The sequence below is a fragment of the Zootoca vivipara genome, chromosome 9, assembly GCF_963506605.1.
Source record: "Zootoca vivipara chromosome 9, rZooViv1.1, whole genome shotgun sequence".
Classification (NCBI taxonomy): domain Eukaryota; kingdom Metazoa; phylum Chordata; class Lepidosauria; order Squamata; family Lacertidae; genus Zootoca; species Zootoca vivipara.
This window is the reverse complement of record NC_083284.1, coordinates 67,248,785-67,273,925: the sequence shown is the minus strand read 5'-3', so window position 1 is coordinate 67,273,925 and position 25,141 is coordinate 67,248,785. Positions and strand designations below refer to the sequence as shown.

The 25,141-nt window shown below is 40.8% G+C and overlaps 1 protein-coding gene across 3 annotated transcripts in view; it reads left to right on the top strand.

Annotated features, from left to right (window-relative positions):
- RBPJ (recombination signal binding protein for immunoglobulin kappa J region) overlaps window positions 1-24,895 on the top strand; it is a 40,788-nt gene extending 15,893 nt beyond the window's left edge. For all 3 annotated transcript variants that reach the window (XM_035112128.2, XM_060278935.1, XM_035112129.2), the window contains exons 2-11: window positions 2,844-2,882; window positions 3,989-4,084; window positions 6,808-6,973; window positions 8,070-8,244; window positions 10,499-10,636; window positions 10,743-10,855; window positions 11,530-11,670; window positions 12,848-13,003; window positions 13,393-13,496; window positions 15,646-24,895. In XM_035112128.2, coding sequence (XP_034968019.1) covers window positions 2,844-2,882; window positions 3,989-4,084; window positions 6,808-6,973; window positions 8,070-8,244; window positions 10,499-10,636; window positions 10,743-10,855; window positions 11,530-11,670; window positions 12,848-13,003; window positions 13,393-13,496; window positions 15,646-15,961 — 1,444 coding nt within the window. In that variant the 3' untranslated portion in view covers window positions 15,962-24,895. The remainder of the gene's footprint in view (window positions 1-2,843; window positions 2,883-3,988; window positions 4,085-6,807; window positions 6,974-8,069; window positions 8,245-10,498; window positions 10,637-10,742; window positions 10,856-11,529; window positions 11,671-12,847; window positions 13,004-13,392; window positions 13,497-15,645) is intronic.
- The last annotated feature ends 246 nt before the right edge of the window (window positions 24,896-25,141 follow it).

Genomic DNA, 25,141 nt, shown 5'->3' with positions numbered 1-25,141 from the left:
AATTGGTAGGATACATCTTATTTATATAAAGATAATGGAATTTACATTTTATTTTCTCAATGATAAATCAGTTACTTGGTTAAGAAAATGTGAGGAAATTGATCAGTTCATTATGTATGAAATGGAGGAGTCATTAAAATCGCTAATTTAATAGAGTTCTAGTTTTAATTCATGTAGTTGATTAGAACTGCATTATTTGTCTAGGTTGTCAAAAATCTGAATTATGAACTGATTTATTAGAATTAACAATGTCTATATAAAGCTCAGAGACAAATAGGTGATTGAAATATGACCCAAAAGGCAGAAATTGCAGTCTAAGAGGATCATCAAGGAAAAACTTTCAACAGAGTATAATTTTATTAGTATTAAATTAAAAGCTTCCAGGGCCAGAGCCGCTTAGGAGATGTTGAAGAAAGAGAAAAGGTGTGGAAGAATAGTTATGTGTAAGAGAAAGGAGGCAGCAAATGAAATTGGATGAAAGGGAGAGAATTAGAAAATAAAACTTTCCATCTGAGTAAATTTAGGACTAGGAAATAAACTATTAAAAGCTGAACACAGTCTTCAGCCTCAAAGGTAGACTGCTTGAGTGAAAGGAGAGAGAAAGCTGATTGAAGAATGAAGACTATGCTACTATAGAAGATGAATGAAAGGAAAAGAGAATACATTTTGAGACAGGATATATCTTAAAATGAACAAGAATCCCAGACGAAGACCACCACCTTTTATAGGATACTTAAAACTTGGATTCTAAAACTATAGTTGTAGAATGCACTTAATATTTAATATTTAAATGTTGGGTTTCAGTTTGATTACTGAAATACTGAAATAAATACTTAATATTTAAATGTTGGGTTTCAGTTTAAGTAAAAATAAGTCATAAGGTACTACAGCTTTCTTAACTATGAACCTTTATGAGAAAGAAATCATCATATCTATCCAGATCTACACCAGAACTCTTTCTGAACACTTGCTCTCTGAAAATTCAGTGAGATTGAGAATTAAATGTTCGAGGCATAGGATTGTATTAAGTCTTATGTAGAATAGACAGATTGAAATTAATAAACCGAAGTCATGTCCATTAACTTCAGTGGGTCTGCTCTGAGTAGGACTAGTGTTTAATATCCCCCATAATCTCTTTTTTTTTGGTCAGTTACAGGCTTTTCTTAAGAAAGAATGGATTATAGCTGACATAGAGGAATTAGTTCATGGATATGAAGACTGACAGAGCCCAGGCTGCAGCAGCAGTCAGTGAATAAGGACGAATAAACACCCTAATAATAGAGGCTATAATTGGCTGCATTCAGACAATCAAATCTTATATTTGAAGCCAAGATATAAACAGGTTGCAACACCACACACCTGTTTACCATCTTCCTTCACTCAAGCTAGCAAATAAGCCAGGAACCTCTGTTAGCCAAAGTTGGTTAACTTGGTTCATAGTTACAATAGTTATAAACAGTGTTCAAAAGGTGACAGGTGCATTTTGCACCTGGCTTTCAGACACTTGCGACCAAGTGAAGATGCCCGGGTGCCAGGATGGCACCTGAAGTCTCCACCATTTGGAGGTGCATGCCTGGGGATTCTTGAATCTTAACTATTTCCACACACTAGCAACACATCCTGTAGAATCCTGTTATGTTTTATCTGTACAATCAGAATGAATTTCAGAAACCCAAAATTTGTATTGTAAAATACGATGTTTCGGCCATCTGATCAAAAAATGGCAACTAAGCAATCTGTTTTGGTGACTGTAACCCTGTTTTAAGGAGCAATTTTGCACCTAGCTTATATACCCTTAGTTTCTAATGCTGGTTATAAATAAAAAGAGCCAGGGCCTCCATGTTTACCAGCCATTAACCACATTTTCCTGGTTTGGACGTAGTGGAAAGCTTTCTGACTTACTTGCCTGCTCATGCGAAGGAAGGAGTGGCAGTTCCACACATTTGAATTTGTGGGGAATAGGATGCTTGCTTACGGAGTGAAACAAATATTCTCCTTTTTGTTTCTCACACTCTTTACTTTTCTGATATGGATTTGTTAATGCAAAGGAATTTCTGTAAATCATATTTATTCTGTGTATTGAAAATAGGTTTTCCCAATAATTTTGCGGATAAATTTGGAGTTGGGGGTTTGTTTGTTCTGTTGCCATAGTGTGATAATAGTCATGCATCTGGAGGTGGTTCTACACACAGGGGGGAAACCCCCACTATAAATAAGTCAGAAATTAAATTGTTATAACAAACAAAAAACAAAACAAAAAAACCTATGTAAAAATACTATAGAAAGGTTTTGTGCTCTTTGGTGCCATCTAGTGTTGCAGGTTTATAATGCATTCAAATAACTGTTTTTTGACTAATGTAGCTGAGTTTTAGGTTTTCTTTTACTGCAGTTACTGTTTTTTGAACTGCTAACTGATGTTAACAGGCATAAAAATTTTAATTCTTTTATTCATCAAAAAGCACAATGTAAAAATAAATAAATAACTGAATTTTCATATGTCTTTAAAAAAACTTATGGTGCATAGCACATCCATGCTAGAATGAATGGTTTAACTGGAAAAAAATGAGAGCTGCCATTTTTAATAGGGCTTTAAAGTTTGGAGAGATCCAGGAAAGGGTAGATAAGAACTGCATATTTTAAACACTTCTTTAGCAGGATTGTGCTGCTCTGTTAGGCTTGCAGATTGAGTTAACACTTCATATACTGTACTCTGTTAGCTGGACAGAATGAAACTGCAATCCTGTACTTACATACCTTGGAGTAAGATATACTCAACACAGTGGGCCATACCTCTGAGTAAGAAATGCTACAAATGACTGTTTGTTTGTTTTTTTTGCTTACAGGAAATTTGGTGAGCGACCTCAACCTAAACGGCTCACCAGGTAAGACATAATTATTTGTGTTTGTGAGAGCCTAGTTTATGCAATTAGTTCCTTAGTTCCTTCAGACTTTGGGCAGGCTATTGCATGGTTCACTGTTAATTAATAGGTTTTTAAAAACTTTGTATGAAGATCTAGTTGTCATAAAAAAGGGTTGTAGCTTAGCTTTTCCCCAATATGCTAAATTTGTTTCTGCATGTATGTTTCCTCCCTGGAGAAATTACATTTGACCATGTAACTCTATTCCTACCTGTCATTTGAAGTGATACACTATAATAACAGTTTTACTATCTGTTATCCTTTCTTGTCCCACCTTGAAAATACAAATTTTATGGCAATATATTGTAAAAAGGGGGACGCAGGTGGCGCTGAAGGTTAAACCACAGAGCCTAGGGCTTGCCAATCAGAAGGTCGGCGGTTCGAAACCCTGTGACGGGGTAAGCTCCCGCCAACCCAGCTCCTGCCAACCTAGCAGTTCGAAAGCACGTCAAAGTGCAAGTAGATAAATAGGTACCGCTACAGCGGGAAGGTAAACGGCGTTTCTGTGTGCTGCTCTGGTTGATTTTAAATATCAAAACATAAAGCCAACATGGTGCCCCCCTTAAGTTTTTGGACTCCTAACTCCCATCAGCCCGGCTAGCATAGCCACTGGTCAGGGCAACGCCTGGAGACTACCTTTGCCATACAGCTTGTTTTTTTATGAAGAGTAAAAAGGTAAAGGGACCCCTGACCATTAGGTCCAGTCGTGACCGACTCTGGGGTTGCGCGCTCATCTCGCATTATTGGCCGAGGGAGCCGGCGTATAGCTTCCAGGTCATGTGGCCAGCATGACAAGCCGCTTCTGGCAAACCAGAGCAGCACATGGAAACGCCGTTTACCTTCTCGCTGTAGCGGTTCCTATTTATCTACTTGCATTTTGACGTGCTTTCAAACTGCTGGGTTAGCAGGAGCTGGGACCAAGCAGCGGGAGCTCACCCCGTCACAGGGATTTGAACCGCCGACCTTCTAATCAGCAAGCCCTAGGCTCAGTGGTTTAACCACAGCGCCACCTGGGTCCCTATTTATGAAGAGTATTTCTGTTAATTTTATTGTGCCTTTTTAATTCTCAGGGAAGCAATGAGAAACTATTTAAAGGAGCGTGGCGATCAAACAGTCCTAATCCTTCACGCAAAGGTTGCACAGAAATCGTATGGAAATGAAAAGAGGTTAGTGTTGTGCTGTGTGCTCTGTTGTGCCATTTTGAAACATTATGGGAAATGTCATTCATAAAACAATCTTTTGCTGCCCTAGAAGAACTTCAGGCATCCACAGTATCTTTTCTCCAGATTTCGGTAGTGCCATTTCAAAAAGCTCTGTTATACAGTGTAAGCTTGGTTCCAGGTTGTTTAAAATTGTTATATGTGTACAGTGTAAGTTTGGGCCCTTGGTTCTTTGAAATCCTGAAATTTGCTTTGGGTGGAGCTCCACCTAGTGTACACATAAAGGCTGGCTTGGTGTTTAGACATTCTTCAACTGGCCAAATGAGGAATGTTAATGAAACCTATATTAGTTTTTTTTACAACAATGTTTTCAGTATACTGGAGTGAAAAATTGGGGTGGAGATAGAATCTTAACTTTTCTGCATTTTTTTCCAGTTTCCCCCTTGTTCCTATAGCTTTAAAAGTCAGCAATTAGGCTCAAAAATGGCTTGCACTGTGCTAACAAAACAGAATAAAAGCAGGTGTTTTTTGTGATTTTGGGGGTGATTTTTAAAAAAATTATTATTGGAGGTGTTACAACTCTATGCTGTGATCCCACCTCTCCCCACCCTCCATCCTTGCATCAATTAAACAGCTTGCATTATTCCCAATGGAAGCTGTTTTTTTAAAGCATAAATTTGCTGCACAGGGAGACAAGGAGAGGAGAGAAAGAGAGAGAAGGTGATAAAGTGAAAAGGGGAAGAGAGAGACTGGAATGGAATGAATGAATCATAGAATCATAAGAATTGGAAAGGACATCAAAGCTCATATTTTTCCTGCCAGTGCTAGAAAAGCACTACCACAGCATCCTGATAGGTGGTCATCCAGACTCTGCTTAAAATCCTCCAGTGAAAGAGAGTCCGCCACCTTCCAAGGTAATATGGTTTTGGTGGGAGTGGGGATGTTAGGGAGGAGTGATCCACTTTTGACATTGGTCTGCCCCCTATTGACCTGCTGCCCCTGACCGATTTTCCCCAAGAAAATGCAGTTCTGGGGATGGCAAAGATTCCTCACTCCTGTCTTACCTTTGTCTTTCTTCAATGGGAAATTTCAGAACATTTGATTTCTCTAATAGAAATCGGTCAGGCTTAGAAGTGTGCAATAAGCAGTAGTGCAGATACCTTTTATATTGTTATGGAGCCAAGGCTGTGTTGCTCTGTAATTCCACAGTTGCCTCCTATTGATTCTGAAAACAGAGTATCCAGGAATTTCAGTTTTCGTTTTTAAAATAGTGTGTTTCTTCATCCTAAAACTGTGGCGATTGCTCTTTGAAAAAGTATTATCATCATTATTTAAAGCGTTTAGATCTCTTAAGCCAAAAGTGTCCCCAGAGTGGCTTCTTTCCAGTCAGGCTTACAATAATAATATAAAAGACACACAAGGGAAAACGGACAGGGAGAAAGTGGTGATGGGGGGGGGGAATCAAACTCAGAACATTGATTATTGAATAGTTATTCTTATAACGATCAGCTGGCATAGTATATGGGTTGAAAAATGTGAGATATGTGATAAATCCTTGCAAAGTAGAAATTGAGTTTTAGTGTCCTGCATAGTTAGTTCCTTATGGCTAAGCAGGAGCAAAATAAAACTATGCTCAGTTAATAAATCTCTGCGAGCCATATCATTTATGTAGGCCACAGAACCCAGTTTCTCTCTCTCTCTCTCTTTTATTAAATTTTCTGTTTAACAATTTAAAATTCTCGTTTTACATCCTTAAGATATCAATGATTTCCCTTCTTCTCTTTCCATGGTTCATTTTACATAAAGGGATAACTTGGCAGCTATGGACACGGGTGGTGCTGTGGGTTAAACCACAGAGCCTAGGGCTTGCTGATCAGAAGGTCGGCGGTTCAAATCCCCGCGACGGGGTGAGCTCCTGCTGCTCGGTCCCAGTTCCTGCCAACCTAGCACTTCAAAAGCATGTCAAACTGCAAGTAGATAAATAGGTACTGCTACAGCAGGAAGGTAAACGGTGTTTCCGTGTGCTGCTCTGGTTCACCAGAAGCGGCTTTGTCATGCTGGCCACATGACCCGGAAGCTGTACGCCGGCTCCCTCGGCCAATAATGCGAGATGAGTGCCACAACCCCAGAGTCGGTCATGACTGGACCTAATGGTCAGGGGTCCCTTTACTATACCATTCAGTATTCCATTATTGCACCCATCAAAACTTATTTACACTGTTGAATTTATCTTAATGCTGCCAGTGTTTTCAGCTGAACACAATTATTATCCATATATTCAATAAACGTTTCCCGATCTTCTCTAAACATATGTTCTTCTTGTTCTCTTATTCTATATGTTAAGTCTGCAAGTTGTGCATATTCTGTTAACTTAAGTTGCCCTATTTCTTTGTTTGGGACCTCGTTCATTTTCCATTTTGGGGCTAACAAAACATGGACCGTAGTGACATACATAAATAACCTTTTTTAACACCTGGGAATTTCAGTCTGAATTATCCCCAGCAGAAAGGACTCTGTTGTTGTTGTTTTTTGGAAGGTACTTTTAATCATTTTTTTCAATTCATTATGGATCATTTTCCAATACTCTTTTACACTTTTACAAGTACGCCACAGAACCCAGTTTCTCTTGCTTCAGATTTTGTTTAGAATTGTATTTATTTTGTACAGAATGCACACAGCATTAACCAAATGCATTGAGCTCGACCCAACACTCTGTTTTTCATCTTCAGGTTCTTTTGCCCCCCTCCCTGTGTCTATCTTATGGGTAGTGGGTGGAAGAAAAAAAAAGAACAGATGGAACGGGATGGCTGCTCTGAACAAGAGTCTCAACCATGCGCCTTTATTGGGATCGGTAATAGTGACCAAGAAATGCAGCAGTTAAATCTGGAAGGAAAGGTAGGATGAGTACAAATCTGTATTTTATATGCTAGCTCACTGATGTATTGAAGGCCTTCTGAGTCATTTTTCAATATGTGTTTTATGGCAATAAACCAGCTTAAGAAGATAAAACAGAGAATGTAGAGCTCCTTGGGAGTAAGTCATTGATTGGGTCACTGTTTTCATTCTCAGGAAAATGAGTAGATACTGACTGTAAGAATTCATCCTATGTGTAAACTTGTAAGAATTGCCTGGAGTAGGGGGCACTAGCCTGTTTGAATCGGGGACACATTTCAGAATTTGAACGTCTATAGACCTGATCTGTTTAAAATTAAGATGCCACATATGAGCATTTCTAATGCTATTAGTGCAAACAAAAATGCCGCCAAGCATGCTGTACTTGGGTCCATAAAAACTGGATGACTCATAATTCAGTAGCCACACATGTGTGATGCTCGCTAAGGAAGTATACAGCTCCCTGAAGTGTTTGAAAAGCCTCGTATGCTTTTTGAAGCAGCATGCGTAGACCTTTTGAAGATAGTTCATAATAATGTTGGTATATTTTCAGCAACCTGGGATGTTGGGGAAATTGCTTACACCCCTAGATGTCAAGGGGAATTAATTGAAGTCTCTTGTAGTATCGTAGTCCTAGCTATGAAGGAGCATTTCACTGCCTCACCAACCAGAGAGAAGAAAAGGTTGAACAGAGTTCTGTGCCTATAGGTAGTTAGTTGCCTGTTTCTTAGGATTTGTTAATTCATTGCATTATAGGGAGATGCCTCAGTCCAGTATGAGTCTCGTCCATGCTTTCCTTTAATCATGGGTACCACAGCCCAGTTCTCTTACTGTTTCTGCCCTGTTACTGCCACCTATATGTACTATATGCTTCAAACAATCCCATAGAACATGATTGACCATTTCCTCCACTCCACAAACCTCGTGACATTTGGAGTCAGTCCTCCCAGTCTTGTACAAGCCACTCAGAAGAGCACAATGCCTGGTCAGAACTCTGAACAAATCAGTTGACAAATTGCCTTAGCATGTAATGATTTGAATTTGTCCTTCTGTTGCTACTTAAAACTTCTAATGATTTGATTCCTGTTCTTATCCACAGAACTATTGCACAGCTAAAACCTTGTACATATCTGACTCCGACAAGCGAAAGCACTTCATGTTATCAGTAAAAATGTTCTATGGCAATAGCGATGATATTGGTGTGTTCCTCAGTAAACGAATCAAAGTAATTTCCAAACCATCTAAAAAGAAACAGTCACTGAAGAATGCAGATTGTAAGTATTGGTTTTTGCAAGCTGCTTTGTACAGCACAATGCCACCTTTATTTGTATGTCATAATTGGTTCAAACGAGAAAACCCTTTAATCTTGCATTGGGTGTGTATGTAGGAACAGCAATGCTGCCGTAAGATAACTTGATCTAGCAATTTAGAAGGGCATGAACCTTTATAACAAATGCATCATAGAATAATCGAATTGTAGAGTTGAAAAGGACCCTGAGGACCCCCTGCAATGCAGGAATATGCAGCTGTCCCATATGAGGATCAAACTTGAAACCTTGGCACTATCAGTACCGTACTCTAACCAACTGAGCTATAAATAAGGTTAAGAAAATGGTTTAGACCACAGTGACACTCGTGTCCCAACTGAGCTGTACACATCAATGACACCCTTTAACTTTTGAAAAGATGATTTCTTCAACTTGCCACTACAGTATTCTAGAACATGCAGTGCATTGTTTGCTCGGCAGGACCCAATTCAGACTATAGGGAGGGTCAAATGTGAGAATGTTGCCCCACATAATATACTCCCTGTGTATACAAAACTACATGGATAAGTTGGTAAGCTAGCTTCCCCCCCCCAAAAAAAATACTCAAAGTACTTTATCTGTTTCCAAAAAATGGTTTACAGTCTTTGAAATTTTAGAATGGAATGAACTTTTTAAAAAGCAAATTAAGAGACTCAGCACTTTCAAAGGGTGATATCCAGTGCTGTGTGAGTGAATGACTGCTTACATAACAGGTTTTCTTTTTCTGTTATTCCCATACCCCCAGTATCCTTCCACACACCCAGCCTTTGAGCAGATCACCTTGCCCTCAAGCAGATTGGCGAGGGTGTGTGTGTGTGAGTGGGTGGGGAAATCCATTCAACCAATGGTGTCCATTCTACATGGTGTCCATTCTACTGGTGGATGCCTGGGTCCATCTGTTGGAATCCATCCTTCTCATGGGACAATGAGAATCCATCCTTCTCATGGGACAATGGAGTGCACTTCCCGGGAGTGAAGCCAAACTGCTGTAGCTGCAGAAGCCAGTTACTTGTAACTGCTGCCTCCTGTGTTGCTTTTGGTGCATTAGCAGCGCCAAAGTGACCTCTGGGGCACAAGCCTGGGCAATGCGTATGGAGATCCTGGGCTGCCCAGATGACAATACCCCCCTCTTTGGCACCAGCTTGCCTGCAGGAGTTGCCAGAAGGAGGCGTACAAAACGCCACCCAACTATCTTAGGGACTCCGTTCTGTATTTGTGTAGCGTTTACTCCTTAGCCTTTTCTTCTCCTGAAGATCCCCTGTAAGGCAGCATGTAATTTTACCTGTAGTGTTACATAATTACCGGGTGAAATAGTCCCTGTAGGAAACCCTCTTAAGAGGTGTAAGTGCCAAGTGGCACTTCATTTCAGCCAGGCAGATGGATAGGGTGTTGCTGTCTTATAGCTAATATTGCTGCCTTTCCTGCTACTCCTATAAAATGCAGATCTGGAGCTCGTAACGTTTGCAAATGATCAGATCTGTTATCCTACATCATAAATTGCAGCCCAAGTGGGTAGTGCAGGAGTGTCAGTCACTTCCCTTCTGCTTCCCACTAAATGTAGTAACTTCTAAGCTAGTGCTCAGATGTGTTAGAAGGGTGGCATGGTGCAGAATATTGGCCATGTTAACCTCTACTTTGGTTGGTTCCAGACACTCTGAGAAAACGGCTAGGCAAAGCTGCACACAAAGAAGCCACTTGATTTTACAATTTTAGTGTTTGGAGGAAGAGGGGAAACAGTGCCAAGATTTGGAATAAGGCCTACAGCGGATGGTTGAAAGGGATACCTGGCCTATTAATTTCAAACACAAATTAGAAGTAAATGCTTTGTTTTTGCCTCTTTGGAGAAAAACAGTTGGTTGCAATTGGCTTGTGAATTTGTTACTATGGCCACATTTAAGGAATTTTAAGTGTGTGTGTGTGTGTGTGTGTGTGTGTGTGTGTGTGTGTGTGTATAGATATATAGATATATATATATAGCATACATTCCAAATTTCTGAAGTAGGTTGCCATCAGGAATGCACTTTCTTACATTCTCTGGATTTTAGTTTTGCATCCAAAAACATTAAGTACTTTTGGAAGGAATATGTAGCAATAGATTATTAGAGTTGCTGCCTAGATTAATTTTGCATACATGGGCTTTTCAATCAAATCTTTAGAGCTTAACAGTCTGTTCTAAAGACTGACTTATTTAAATATCTGGCTTGTTGGTTTGTTTTTGCAGTGTGCATTGCATCGGGGACAAAAGTGGCACTATTCAATAGACTTCGGTCGCAAACAGTTAGCACGAGATACTTGCACGTGGAGGGAGGAAACTTCCATGCCAGCTCACAACAGTGGGGAGCATTTTACATTCACCTCTGTAAGTAAAGCTTGCGATTGGAAACCCATACTTGTCTGTGCTGTGTGATTGCTTTTGGAATCTATTGATCTCCTTGCATTCTAAAACCTTTTCTTTTCTTCTGCAGTGGATGATGATGAATCGGAAGGTGAAGAATTCACAGTTCGAGATGGCTACATTCATTATGGGCAGACAGTTAAACTTGTTTGTTCTGTCACTGGCATGGCACTCCCAAGACTGGTATATATATATTTAAATTTTAGATCTAGTATTATATTTATATCCCACCTTACTTCCAAAGAGAGGTACATGATTTTCCCTCTCTCCATTTCGTCCTCTCAACAAAGCTCCAAGAGGTAGTTTAGGCTAAGACAGTGGCTGGTCACCCAGGGAGCTTCATCCTGGTCTCGGATCCTGGGCCAACACACTAACCACTATGCCACACTGGATCTCTACTCCTTTGATAACTTTAAAACATATGTGTATACTTGTTACAGAATAGAGAACTGAGAATACAGTTTTTAACTGGTAATCAATCTTCAAAAGCTACCAGGCTGGTTATACATAGCTGTTGAAGGTTGTAAACTATTCTAGGTTTTTATATACATTTGGTTGTGTGCAGGGTATACCAGTGTAGAACAGTATAAGGCACTGTTTCAAAGTCCAAATCCATATTGTCGATTTACTACAATATGCTTAGTGCTTAAATTAAAGTGCCTCCTGTAGTTTGCTAGGTTTGATGAACTATAGAAGCTTCATATGAACACAGATGATGTGTTTAACTGGCTCCTGATACTTGATGAATCCCTCAAGCACTCTTTTGATACCAAATATATTCATATACAAGTTCACTGCCAAGAAACAAGTTGCATTTGAATTCCCAGTGTGTCTTATGTGTACTTTTTTATCTACAGATAATTCGAAAAGTGGACAAACAGACGGCATTGCTAGATGCAGACGATCCAGTGTCACAGCTCCATAAGTGTGCGTTCTACCTTAAAGATACCGAACGAATGTACTTGTGCCTTTCCCAGGAGCGAATTATCCAATTTCAAGTGAGTTATTTGACAAACGGGTAATATTACACGTCAACATAATCTCACACTGCAGCAGTGCCAATCCAAGGGAACAGAGTACACAAAGTTCCATCTGCTGGTCTGGAGCTGTTGAAAGGAGTGGGGTGGCAGGGCTCAGCAATTCCTGGATCAGGTTTGCTGCTAGCGGGAAAGATTGTATGTAGCACTGCCCACCTTTGTTGCAGATCAGACCTTTCCTTTGAGGTTTAGCTGAAGTTTCAGAAGCTTGCCTCATCTTGCGAAGTATTTTAGAACTAGCTGTAGAGCTGCAGATTGATGCATAGCATGGCAGATGTTAGGAGCTTAGTGTGTGATGGAGAGCTGCCTTGAAATGGATGTAGCTAACTGCTAGGCCCTTGGAAGGGGGCGGGGAGAGGCAAAGGGCTGGGGAAAACTTTGCAGAATGAAGCAAGGACTGAAGAGAAGATGGATTTCTTTGGTGGGATAACTGTGACTCTCCAAATATTGCTCTACGACAACAGCTACCACCCCTGACCACTGGGCCATACTGGTTGCAGTGGATGGAGTCCAATAATATCTAGATGGCCAGAGACTTGCTATCTGCAGCATCTGTATATCTGGCCTAATAGGGTCCAGCTCCAAGGGGTTTCTGGAAGTTCCCTCCCTGTGAGAAGTGAGGTTACAGGGAACCAGGCAGAGGGTCTTCTCGGTAGTGGTGCCCGCCCTGTGGAATACCCTCTCATCCAGGAAATAAACAAATATCTTCAGGACTTTTAGAAGACATCTGAAGGCAACTCTGTTTAGGGAAAATTTTTATGTTTGATGTTCTATTGTTTTTTTAATATTCTGTTGGGAGATGTCAGATGGGCAGGGTATAAAAAATAAATTATTATTATTGTAAATATGACATTCATTATACTGAACGTAGGCTTCAGTACAGTGCAATGCTAAGCAGCCTAATTTAAACAATTGGGAACTACAGCAGAGGGGGATTCCCTGAGGATCCTAGCTTGCAAATTCTGCAAGTGAGCACAACTACTATGTGAATGATGCTTTGCAATAGGGGGTGGGGGAAAGCCCCTCTCCCCAGACAAAGGTGGGTCGATGTTTTACAGTTGATTCATTCTCAGTTTTTGTTGTTGTTTTAACATGAAGCATTCTTGGCCACCTAATTACTTCTCTGTTTTTTTTAAAGGCCACTCCATGTCCAAAAGAACCAAATAAAGAGATGATTAATGATGGAGCTTCATGGACAATCATTAGCACAGATAAAGCAGAGTACACCTTTTATGAGGGAATGGGACCTGTCCACGCTCCAGTGACACCTGTGCCTGTTGTAGAAAGTCTCCAGGTGAGTGGACATCCCTGCGCTCATCTTGGGATTTAGTTCACATAGGTGCCACCTGACATTAGCATGCTTAGTTAAAGAGTTGGCCTTCTGCGACTGGTATAACACGAGTAGCTTGGAAAGTATAGCAAGAATAGTTGTGCCAGAGACTGCAGAAAAGAAAGGTGGTTAGCACAATTTGGCTGCCACCACTGGATATTGCCCAACTATTTTGCTTCTTTATTGCATTACTCTAACGAGTGTAATTGGTACTTCAGCTAACCTCCTCCTTAGTCTCAAAAACGTTGCCTTTTATTACACATAGCTGCATTTTGTGCATTTCTCGAGTGATTCGTGCACTTCTCACAAGTATCTGATAAGTTTACATCTTATTTTCCCACCCCACCCCCTAGTTGAATGGAGGAGGGGATGTAGCAATGTTGGAACTTACTGGACAGAACTTCACTCCAAATTTACGCGTCTGGTTTGGAGATGTGGAAGCAGAAACAATGTACAGGTGCGGTATAACACTTACAATATTTCTTTTCACACATCAAGTTCAGAATGTTGGGGTTTTTGTGGACTCTAAAGATAGGTCTGTGATCCATTTAGGTAAGTGTGAGAGTTAATTAACCACTTAGCCTTGAATAATATATCAATTTTAAATTAACTTGCATATTACCAAAACTTCAATATAGATGCCTGCTTTTGAAGTAAATTACAATTTAGAAGGCCATCTTTGCAACATTCCTTTCCATTTCCCATTACAATAGCAAACAGGGAACCAAAAATGCTTTTATCTTTCATCATGCCACTTAAAATTTTGCCCAAATCATTGTTTATCTATTTGAAATACTTTTATACCACCTTTCTGGACAAGGTCCTTTCGAGGCCTTTAAAAAAAGACAAGTTAGCTTCATATTCATAGCAAGAATGGTGTTGTTCCTGATGATTTACAGATGATTTACATTGGTCCTCAGTGATCATCCTTTTCCATGTATACTGGTAATCTGTGCTGCCATGCCAACTCACCAAAGTTTTCCCCAAACTTAATTAATTAATTAAGTCAGTTTGGGGGAAGGTATATCAGCTCCTGCCAACCTAGCAGTTCGAAAGCACATCAAAGTGCAAGTAGATAAATAGGTACCGCTCCGGCGGGAAGGTAAACGGTGTTTCCGTGTGCCCCCAGAGTCGGTCACGACTGGACCTAATGGTCAGGAGTCCCTTTACCTTTACCTTTATATCAGTTAAACCATGCATCCCCAAACTTCAGCCCTCCAGATGTTTTGGGACTACAATTCCCATCTTCCCCGACCACTGGTCCTGTTAGCTAGGGATCATGGGAGTTGTAGGCCAAAATATCTGGAGGGCCGCAGTTTGGGGATGCCTGAGTTAAACAAACTGATACTTTCTGGACTCATAGGGCTTTGTTAGTGGTGAATAACTTTTCTTTGGAGAAACAACTGCTGGAATTTTTATTTTAAGGTTTTTTTTGGGGGGGGGGTTAACTCCAGTCCCCTGGTCCACAGTACAAGCAAAGCCAGAACAAATTAAGAAATTTTTTCCCGCTGCAATTTCTCTTACAGAGAGTGAAATAAAAAAAGGTTGGTTTTGCTATGTATAATGTATGGCGATTGCAGAATCAATTTTTTCCTGCTGGAGAATTTTGATTGCCTGGGTTCAGATTTTTATTTACTTTGTATGGAGTATCCACAACTTTGCATAGTTCTTTCTTGGCAATAAAAGTTGTTTGTCAGCTAATGCACACACTCTCTCTCTTAATATTTATTTATAAATTTTAAAAGTGGCTGGGGAAACCCATCCAGATGGGTGGGGTATAAATAATAAAATAACAATTATTATAAATTTAATACAAAATACACACTTCCCTATTAATATTCAGTTACCATTTGACTTACCCTCCACGGTTTCCCCATAATTTCTGATGCTGTTGCATATTTTGATTATTCTAGGCTGTCAGGGAACTCCCAGAGGGTTCGCGAGAGGAGAGGGAGGTCAGATTGGGTTACAGGGATCCCCAGCCCCTCCTCTCCAGCCCCATCTCTTCCAGCCGGGATAGTAGCAAGTCGTCCAATGGGGAGGAAGGAGGGATGGTCACAAGAGTGGAGAGAGGGCTCAGAGGTGGTAGCAGAGAGCCCTTGCACTGCCCACAACAGGAGGTTTCAGAAGGGGAGACGTTGCTTCTGGCACCCTATCCACACAGGGGGGGTCAAGCGCAAAGAGGGTAGGCAGCGCTTGGGGGTCTCCAAGTTCTTATGCTGGGGGAGGAGCAGGAAGGGGGCACTCCCGGATTCTGGTAGTGACTGAAATGGACGTGTTTTGGTTAGCTCTGCACTGTACATAGTATGCACAATAAACCTGTAAAAAGCCAGGTCAGAATCCAGCGTCATTACTCGTGAGTAACCACCTCACACTCATCACATATGCCCTATCCTTTCTGCTTATTCTCAGGTGCATAGTTCCTGCTTGTTTTTCATTCAAATCCCACTTGCATTTTCACATGTTTACAATCACTCTTTGAATATTCTACAAAAGGTTTCCAATCCTCCTTAAAGGCTGCCTCTCCTTGATTCCTAATTTCCATAGTTGAATTTGCCTGTTCGGCATATTCCGACAGCTAATGCCGTCCCTTGCCTCTTCCCTAGGTGTGCAGAGAGCATGCTGTGTGTCGTCCCTGACATTTCTGCATTCCGGGAAGGCTGGAGGTGGGTCCGCCAGCCAGTCCAAGTTCCAGTCACATTGGTCCGCAATGATGGCATAATCTACTCTACCAGCCTTACATTTACCTACACGCCAGAGCCAGGACCCCGACCCCACTGTAGTGCCGCTGGAGCGATCCTCAGAGCCAACTCAAGTCTCCTGGCATCCAACGAAACAAACACAAACAGCGAGGGAAGCTACACAAACGTCAGCACAAATCCAACCAATGTCACATCATCGACGGCAACAGTAGTTTCCTAACCACTGCTCTTTTATGTGGAACTTCTAAAAAAAAAAACTAAGTGCTTCGAACAATGAAACTGAACAACTTTTGTGGTTTCACGGTGGGGTGGAAAAACCTCTTCACTGCTTTTTGAACTTCTTTCACCTACAAGTGCTGATCTCAGTAGAAGCCACAACTAAAAAAAATCGCGGGGAGGAAAGTCCCATTTCTATTCATACTCAAAATCTATTTTTAGTTGTCTCTTTTAAAAATGGGCTCGAAACTAAAAAAAATAAAAGTGGCTGGGATACAAGTTGAACTAGAAAACATGGACATAACATAGTTTTTATGGACCAAGGAATCGCTTTAGTATAAAAGGTACATTTTCACCATACCTTTTTGTATCACAACATATAGTATGCTTTTGTTACCAAATAGTTTATATATTATTATTTTTTCCTCTGAGCGTTTGCTCTGAAGTATACTCAGGTTCCAAGCCTGACCATTCTTGTATAATCACCATACTCTTCCAGTTTTTTAAAAAAAGTATATATATTTTTGGTCTGTGGCTGGAACTTGCATTTTTTTAAACTGAAGTCTTGTGACTTTTTATGAACTGATTTTTTTTTTCACCAAGTAGAACCTTGTAAAGGCCAGCATATTTTTTTTAAGATGATATGAAGTTTGTGCAAAAGCTTTAAAAATGCCTCTGCCTTGCCTGCAATACATGCAATGTATGTTAACTTTAGAGCTCCTCTTTCAGCCATTGTGGACAGCTCTTTCTATATGTGTTCCTTTGTTATGTATTTATAGTGTTGATTCATGAGGTTTTTTACATTACAAATGTGGCCTCCTGCAGTTTTTCTTAACTGCTCATGCTACTGGCATCTGTTGGTGTTTCAGAGGGTTCTTCCCTTCCTTTCATGGTCAATACATGCATTCAGGTTGGCTTTTTTATTTTTTGCTAATCTTGTACATAATTTGCTATTAAGTGTAAGTTAAATGTGTGCGTGATTATTATTTTTAAGTGAACTGTTCCCAATAACTTCATTTGGCAGCATGTTTTTTCTGTCTCGTTGGCATATGGCAACATTCCCCCCCCCCCCTTGAAGCATTAGCCACAAACAGGATTGTTCGGTGCATCTCTTCTTTGTGAGTTGGGAGCCATCACAAACCAAGATGGCTATATCCTCAGATGTTAGGCCAACCTAATGAGCTTATTCTTTTGTATGATATTACTTTCTTTGGGTGTGAAGTCATTGTACAGTTAAATGATAGTACTTAGAAATGGCTAATTGCAAAAGCACTGATTTGGATTACACTTCTCCCTCCTTTTCTCCGTTGCCAATAATCTACTGCAAGGTTCATATCTTTCCCCGATTGCATGTTAATTGAGGGCCAATTTACACTACTGCTTCCTTCTCTCCAAAGTCCTTTTCCAAAGCTTCTTGTGGAATGCTCCCTAGGGATCTTAAATGCCTGTTCATGTGTTGAAAGCAACAGGAGCTGGAGTTACACAGGGTTCCTTGTCTTTGCTGAGATAGGCTAACCTGGCTACCACTCTGGAAAGTGTGCCTGTGCAGTATCACCAGAGCCTGTCCTAACCTTTAGGAGCAGCTTTTGAGAGGACCAAAAGTTGCTCAGGGAAGGAGGGCACGAAAAGCCCCAGGCTTATATGGCCACAGGGTTTTCCCCTGCCATCATATGCCTGGGAATCCTTGTGATTGAGGTTTATAGGATTAAGGTTTGTTGGACTGAGGTGGCGAAGAAGACCCAATACATACCGTAGTGGACCCAGTCACAAGGGTCCATGGCTAGGGTTTCCAAGCCCCACTAGTGGGAGAGGAGAAGTGGTTGATCTTGAGTTGCACTAGTTGGATATTGGTGGTACTTAAATTTGGAAGTTGTTGTTTCTTATCTCTCTACCCCACCCATACTTTTGACAGTTGAGTTGAAGTGATATCTCTCTTGATTTGTTGCACGCACAGAAGAAGTACCGTTACACTTCCCAGGACGTAGTCCCGGCGTGCATTTCTCATCCTCCCTCTTACCCAGTGGAGAAATACTGTGTTCTTCCATAAACACAAGGGAAGCGCTTGGCTGCACAAGTAAGCAACGTTACCGACTTCCACATACTCAAGTTTAATCAGCACTGTTACTTATTTTGAGTAGATTTTTTTCCGCATCAAGGCTGTAGCTTCTAAACCCATCCAGTTAAATCAGTGCTGCTGTCTTGAAATGCGCTGTGTTGTATTTTCATACTGTGTAACTTGCCGCCAACAATATTGTCGCGAGCTGCTGGTTCTTAATACTTAGCCAGTCACTGCCTCTCCTCATCTCTCTCTCTCTCTCTCTCTTTTTAGTGACCAAGGGCAGGATTCACTGTGGCCTTATCTCTGGCTTTTTACTGGCATTTACTTGCAAGCCTGTATACGTTGTCTGTTCTTAATTTTCTCCTGGTTGTAACGTAGTGTGCAAAATGCTTCACGGTGTGTACTGAAGAGGTATTGACTATTATGCAGGGCTTTTCGTTGAATGTGTTCGGGATCAACAAGTGCTCGTGTCTGAGGTTTTCAGAAAAATCAAAACTAATAATTGCATGCACAGTTGATAACTGTTACAAGCTTATCAGCTTTCACAATACCCCGGGTATCGTCATTTTTGCATATAGCTGCATCTCATCCTTTTTAATCTCTTTGCCCTGTGTTGCCCAAATGGCATATATCCAATATTTGTATCTCTTAAGGTGTTGAACAGAAGGAATTATATCTACTTTTTGCCTTTCTCTACACTACAGGATAGTGAGAGAGTGTTTTGGGGGGGAGATAAATTCCCTTTTAAGCAGTACCTTGTAACCTTAGGACACTTGGCTTTTGTAACCTTTTTGTCTGGACTAGCTGTCCTGTTATCTTCAGGTAGGAAAATTGGTATATTGGAAATAGTCTTCCAGACTAAAATTAGAAAGAAGCTTTCATTGCTCTGAGTAAGTTTTATTTTCTGAATCTCTTTAGCTGATGGATGGATCCTTATTTTTTTCATAAATGGGTTTGGCTGTTCAACCTCCGTAGTGAGCTAAATTTGCCTGCTGATTTTACTGCCCTCTGCTAATGTGCAGTATTTGGGGGGGGGGAATGAAACTGCGGTCTACAAAATGCTTTTGGAATAAGGTCACTGGCCTAAACAGGGCTATCTCAGAATAACCAGTCACAATGATCATAGCCGGCATAAGAGTGTTATGCTATAGCTTTTGAACCCTGTCTAGGGCCATGTTATACAATCACTAGAATAGAGGTTTTACTGAGACTGCACTACTATAGGTGGAAGGGACTGTTTTGACTTTTAAATACCTTCAGTCCCTATAAAATCAGCCTTTCCCCATGCTCATACTAGATTTCTACATTCAAGGAGTTCTCCACCCTCTGTGGCAGCATTCGGACATGCAGTCCCCTCCCTCTTGTAGTGGAACATCGCAGAAACAACTTTTATGACTTGGTTTTCTAACCTGGTCCTTATTCTTGCATCATTGGGGAGGATAAGTAACATTTTTGAGTTGATTCAGACCACTTTATAAATTGCTTTCCTAACAATGTGAGAGAGCAAGCAGCATGCTCTCTTTTGTATGGAAAAAGCAGCTCGATGCTGAGTGCTGCTGTTACACGTTAGGTCACCGTTAAACCTCCCAGAACGTATTTTCAACAGGTCAGTCTCGAGGGGTTGTACAAGTCGTCTGCAAATCTCTCAGTACAGATCTCTTAAGTAGAGTGTGTTTGATGCACCTCTGGCACTAGTGCAACCCATTTCAGACCAAATAGCTTCATAGCGGCTTCCATTCTGAAACAAGACACTTAACTTATTAATCATGCCATTTGTTTTTTCTTTAGAAAACTGGTTTATGTGAGTGTAGAACGTCTGTACTTTTCCTGTGCCGGGTGTTTTAACTTTGTTTTTCCAACACTGTACAGTAAATGTGGGATTGGGTGGCAGCTTGGTGTTATAAGCAAATTTGGGTTTCCCTAAATGCTTTTGGGACTGAAGTATTTCTCTCTCCGTGGAAACTGCAATACTGAGCAGCTACTCCAACATGGTGAATGTGTGTGGGTCTCCCCCCCCCCCAATATTCTGTTCTGTTTTGTGGAGCTTTATATGATACTCTTCTTACGTTGTATTGTGCTTTTGGAATTAGAGCATCACCACAAACAGGACATTCAGCATCCTGGAAGGAGAGAGATTTGGTCCCAGCTCATGTCTACTTGGAAGTCTGTTTATACATGTGTGCATTTGGAAGTGAGTTGGCAGTTTCTTCTTGCTGTGCATGAAATTGCCACTTTGTGCACCCTTCCTCAGTCAAAGCCCCTTGGATAACCCCCTCCCTGTGTTGAAAAAAATGAAAAAGTGTGGGGGGAGCTCTGCAGGCTCTCCCAGCTTCCTACTGACATGCACTGCAGCCAAACACTCCATGTGTCAAACTCCTCCATCCATTGGCTGAAGGCATCGGTGCATTCCCCACAATGCCCTTCGTGTTCTTTCAACTTATGTGTGGAATGTCAGAACTTCTCTGGTGCTTGTTTGTGGCTCTCTGCTAAGAAGCCATTTGTTCTGGCAGCAATCTCTTGATGTTGGCTGCTGTTAAGAGTTTTTGTATGGCTGAGGACCAGATACATCAGTCGACAGGAAGAGCACAGTTTTCCCTATATGGGGAATGCAGTGTTAAAGTAAGCAGTTTGGGCTGCAAGCACGCATCGGTAGCAAAGCCCCTGTTGATAATACTTCTGAGTAAAGTTGCATATGATTGAGGGAATGGGGAATTCATGAGACGAAACATTGGTTGCAGGCCCCTTGTGGTGATGTGTATCTGTTATGTGTGTACGTGCCCATTCAGTCCTCAAAAGGGTTTTGTTTTGCAAACTGTGCACCTGTAAAACTCGGTAGCAATAAGATACAGTAGAAGGCTGATCAAGTCTTTGCTATACCTTTTGTAGGAAAACGAATCTGCTCAGATTTTATAATTCACCAGTTAAACTGAAAGCCTGCAAATAATCAGCAGTTTCCAGGAATAAATAAAAGTGAAATGTAAGCCACAACATGTTGTCATGTTGTCACATGTACAGAGTGTGTAATTAGCTGGTTCAATATTCGATTTTAAAACGTTTCAACTGTGTCAAGATTAAATTTAATGTTCTGTTACTCTTCCTGTGACTAATTAATCAAAAAAATTGTATGACACTGAGATGGTGGCAAACTTGTTAAGATTTGAGTGCCCTTCTGCACACAAGGGATCGGTTGACGGTGAAGTCACCTGTGTAACCCAGAAGAGCGGAACGTACCCAATGCAAGAAGTCAACTCTGTGAGGAACTGCACTCTGGACTCCACGCAAACTGGATATGGAATCTCTCTTCATACAGCTTGTAAAAATTGCAGAAGTTAGACAAGACTGTTTTTTTATTCAAATACTGTAAATATGAACTAGTTCACTTTTTGATATTATTTATTAAATAAGGAAAAAACAAACTGTTTAATTTCATTTAAATTAATAGCTATTTAAGTTGGCTTTAGAGAGTTGAAACATTGAAAACTTGGGTTTAATTCTGGTTTGGGTTTAGATGGTAACTTTTTTTAAAAAAAACAAACAAACCTGCATTTGAAATTCTGGTTCGGATATAACGCAGAAAGGGAAATTAATCAACTCCTTGGAATGTAGTTTATAAAATGAATACAGTGGTACCTCGAGTTACAAACGCTTCAGGGTACAAACTCTGCTAACCTGGAAGAGTTACCTCGAGTTGAGAACTTTGCCCCAGGATGAGAACGGAAATTATGTGCCGGTGGCACAGTGGCAGCAAGAGGCCCCATTAGCGAAAGCATGCCTCTGGTTAAGAACAGTTCCAGGTTAAGAACGGACCTCCAGAACAAATTAAGTTCGTAACCTAGAGGTACCACTGTACAATGATTAACCTGAAGGAACTATTTTTTTCTGAACATGTGGCTGGGATACAAACAGCTGTGTCTCTGCATACAGTGGGGCATTTTAAAACCCCAGAAACCTGTTCTCAAAAGGTTGGCTTTTTATTTTATTTTATTTTTTGAGGGGGGGGTCCATATTTGTAAATAATGCAGCATGAAGATCTGTTATTAGAAAAGGAACTGTGGGACCTCTGGTGTTTTATACAGAATTACTTGGGTACATAATACAGAAATCTGTCGGTCCTGATTCCACTTTGCTCCCTATCAGTCAGACTTGATTGCTTGAAGATGGAATTGAGCCATCAGCACCCCGACACACACACGTTTTTTTCTAGGTGAGTGTTTGTTTGTTGGGTGTTTCAAATTAGAATTTTACAAGCACACATACAACATGAAAACAAGCTTCCATAGAATCTCCTGGCCTTACCTCCTCCCCTTTGTGGGTCCTATTGTTAGTCATTTCCTCCTGCATCTTTTATACTAATCCAATCTTTTACATCTCCATTATATCAAAAATTCTACAAGTGTTATTCTAATCCTAATAACAATTTGAACTGTTTACAATGGTTTTCAAGGTAAATTATATATATAAAAAACCCATTCCTTATTAAAATTTAATAAGAATTGAAATTCTTCCCGACATTTTTGCTATTTTGGCATAATCCATCAATTTAATCTGCCATTCTTCTCCGGTTGCGACATTGTCTTCTTTACATCTCTGGGCCAATAACACCCGCGTAGCTGTTGTCACATTCATAAATAGTCTTTTCTGCTCCATTGTGATTTCGGCGCCTAAAATTCCTAAAAGAAAGGCTACGGTGTTTTTTTTTTAAAGAATAAGTTATTTTAAGCATTTTTAAATGTTTAAATAGAGTTTATGATTCAAATTCCATCTGCAAATGACAACTATGAGGAACATTGGCCATTGCTAATGTTTTGGTCTTTTCTTGCTAGAACCATCAATGGTCAAACAGTGGGGTTTCTCTTCTGGTTTAAACATTTCAAAGCAAGTGGGGATTCCATGTGTTCAAAGCCACATTTGTAATAGTCTTGCCAACAGAGTACATAGGCACCAGCAGCCTGTGATTGTAATCATGGATTCTTGCTACACTATGGTTACACTTTAAGTTTTCTTGGTTACACACATGTTTTAAACAGCACCTTAAAGCGCTGTGTTCATATTCCTAAGGAGGGTCAGAGAAGTCAGTGAATGTGATGTTAGAATAACACACATTTATGGAGTACAGTGGTACCTCAACTTACAAATTTAATGCGTTCCGAAAGCACATTCGTAAGTCAAAAAAAATTGTAAGTCGAATCCCATAGGAATGCATTGGGAGAAAAAATTCGTAAGTCGAAGCAACCCTATCTAAAAATTCGTAAGTAGAAAAAAATCCTATCTAAACCGCATCCAAGATGGCGGACGGAGCTCCATTCGTAAGTAGAGTTATTCATAAGTATAGAGGTACCACTAATTTAAAGTGATCCAAGCACTTCATACATATTTTCCCCCTAGTAATCCTATTAATAACCTTTAAATATAGGCCGGTATTATCCTCACGTTAGTTTTCAAGAGTGGCTTGTTTTATCCTGGAGCAAACGGGGAGAATTCCTAGCCCGAAATGCTCCCTAGACTATAGCAGCTCTAATACGGCAAGCCATTTTCATGCTAAAAAATAATGCACCTGACATTTTTATGGAACGTGGAGGTGGGTAGGCGTATTTATCCTGGTTCGGCTGCATAAATCATCCTGGCTTTTATGCTTTAAAAATTCTGTGAAACTGAAGTGTAGCCTTTCTCAAATATTAACTATCTTAACATGCTATTTCCCCGTTACACTTAACAAAACACCAAGGTTTTGTGCAAAGTGCATGAAAGTAGTCTGGGGTAATTGTTACTGCTTTTATTTTCATTTCATAATTTATTCCCTTCCCTGCTACGCGGGAGAAACTCGATTTTGGTCGTGAATGGCAGGCTTCCATTATTGTTAATGAATAAAATGGTGATAATGGGCTTATTGCGAGGTAACCACACGATATTACTGGCTTTATTAGCTGAGATGCAGCCTCATGTTGCAAGCAATGGCTTCGCAGTTGCTTTTAACACCCTTTTCTCTCCATCCACCCAGCCCCCCTGTCAAAGAGTATGTCACCTGATACATGACCATTAAAAAAAATAAAACCTAAGCCTTTACTGCATTATATTTGCCCATACCTCCAAGAGTTTCGTAGCTCTGCACGTGGTTCTCCCAAATCACTTTACACTCAACATTTCTGTGTAGTAGATGGGGCTGAGACAGTGACTGACCCATATAGTCTATATACAATGTAAGCTAGACGAAGGTGGCGCTGTGGTCTAAACCACTGAACCTCTTGGGCTTGCCGATTGGAAGGTTGGTGGTTTGAATCCTCGCGATGGAGTGAGCTCCCATTGCTCTGTCCCAGCTCCTGCCAACCTAGCAGTTTGAAAGCACGCCAGTGCAAGTAGATAGGTGACGGGAAGGTAAGCGGCGTTTCCGTGTGCTCTGGTTTCCCTCACGGTGTCCCGTTGCGCCAGAAGCGGTTTATTCATACTGGCCACATGGTCCGGAAACCTGTCTGTGGACAAACACTGGCTCCCTTGGCCTGAAAGCAAGATGAGTGCCGCAACCCCATAGTAGCCTTTGACTTACCTGTCCAGGGGTCCTTTACCTTTTTTTTAAAGCTAGATCACGTCCGTCTGAAAAAGCAAAATAAGAAACGAGCTGTTGGTGAACACGTTTCCGAGCACAATTCAAAGTGTTGGTGCTGACCTTTAAAGCCCTAAATGGCATTGGCCCAGTATACCTGAAGGAGCATCTCCACTCCCATCGTTCAGCCCGGACATTGAGATCCAGCGCCGAGGGCCTTCTGGCGGTTCCCTCACTGTGAGAAGCAAAGCTACAGGGAACCAGGCAGAGGGCCTTCTTGGTTGTGGCACCCACCCTGTGGAACGCCCTCCCACCAGATGTCAAAGAAATAAATAACTACCTGACATTTAGAAAACATCTGAAGGCAGCCCTGTTTAGTGAAGTTTTTAATGTGTGACATTTTAATGTATTTTAATCTGTGTTGGAAGCCACCCAGAGTGGCTGAGGAGGATGGGCGGGGTACAAATAAGTTGTTGTTACAATACTAAAGTGCCATGGGACAGAGGAGCCACTCATTTTGGAGGCGAAAAGTGATCTTCTCTTAAGTCTGCCTAGTTTAGTATTGTCTCCTCTGCCTGTAGCTTTTT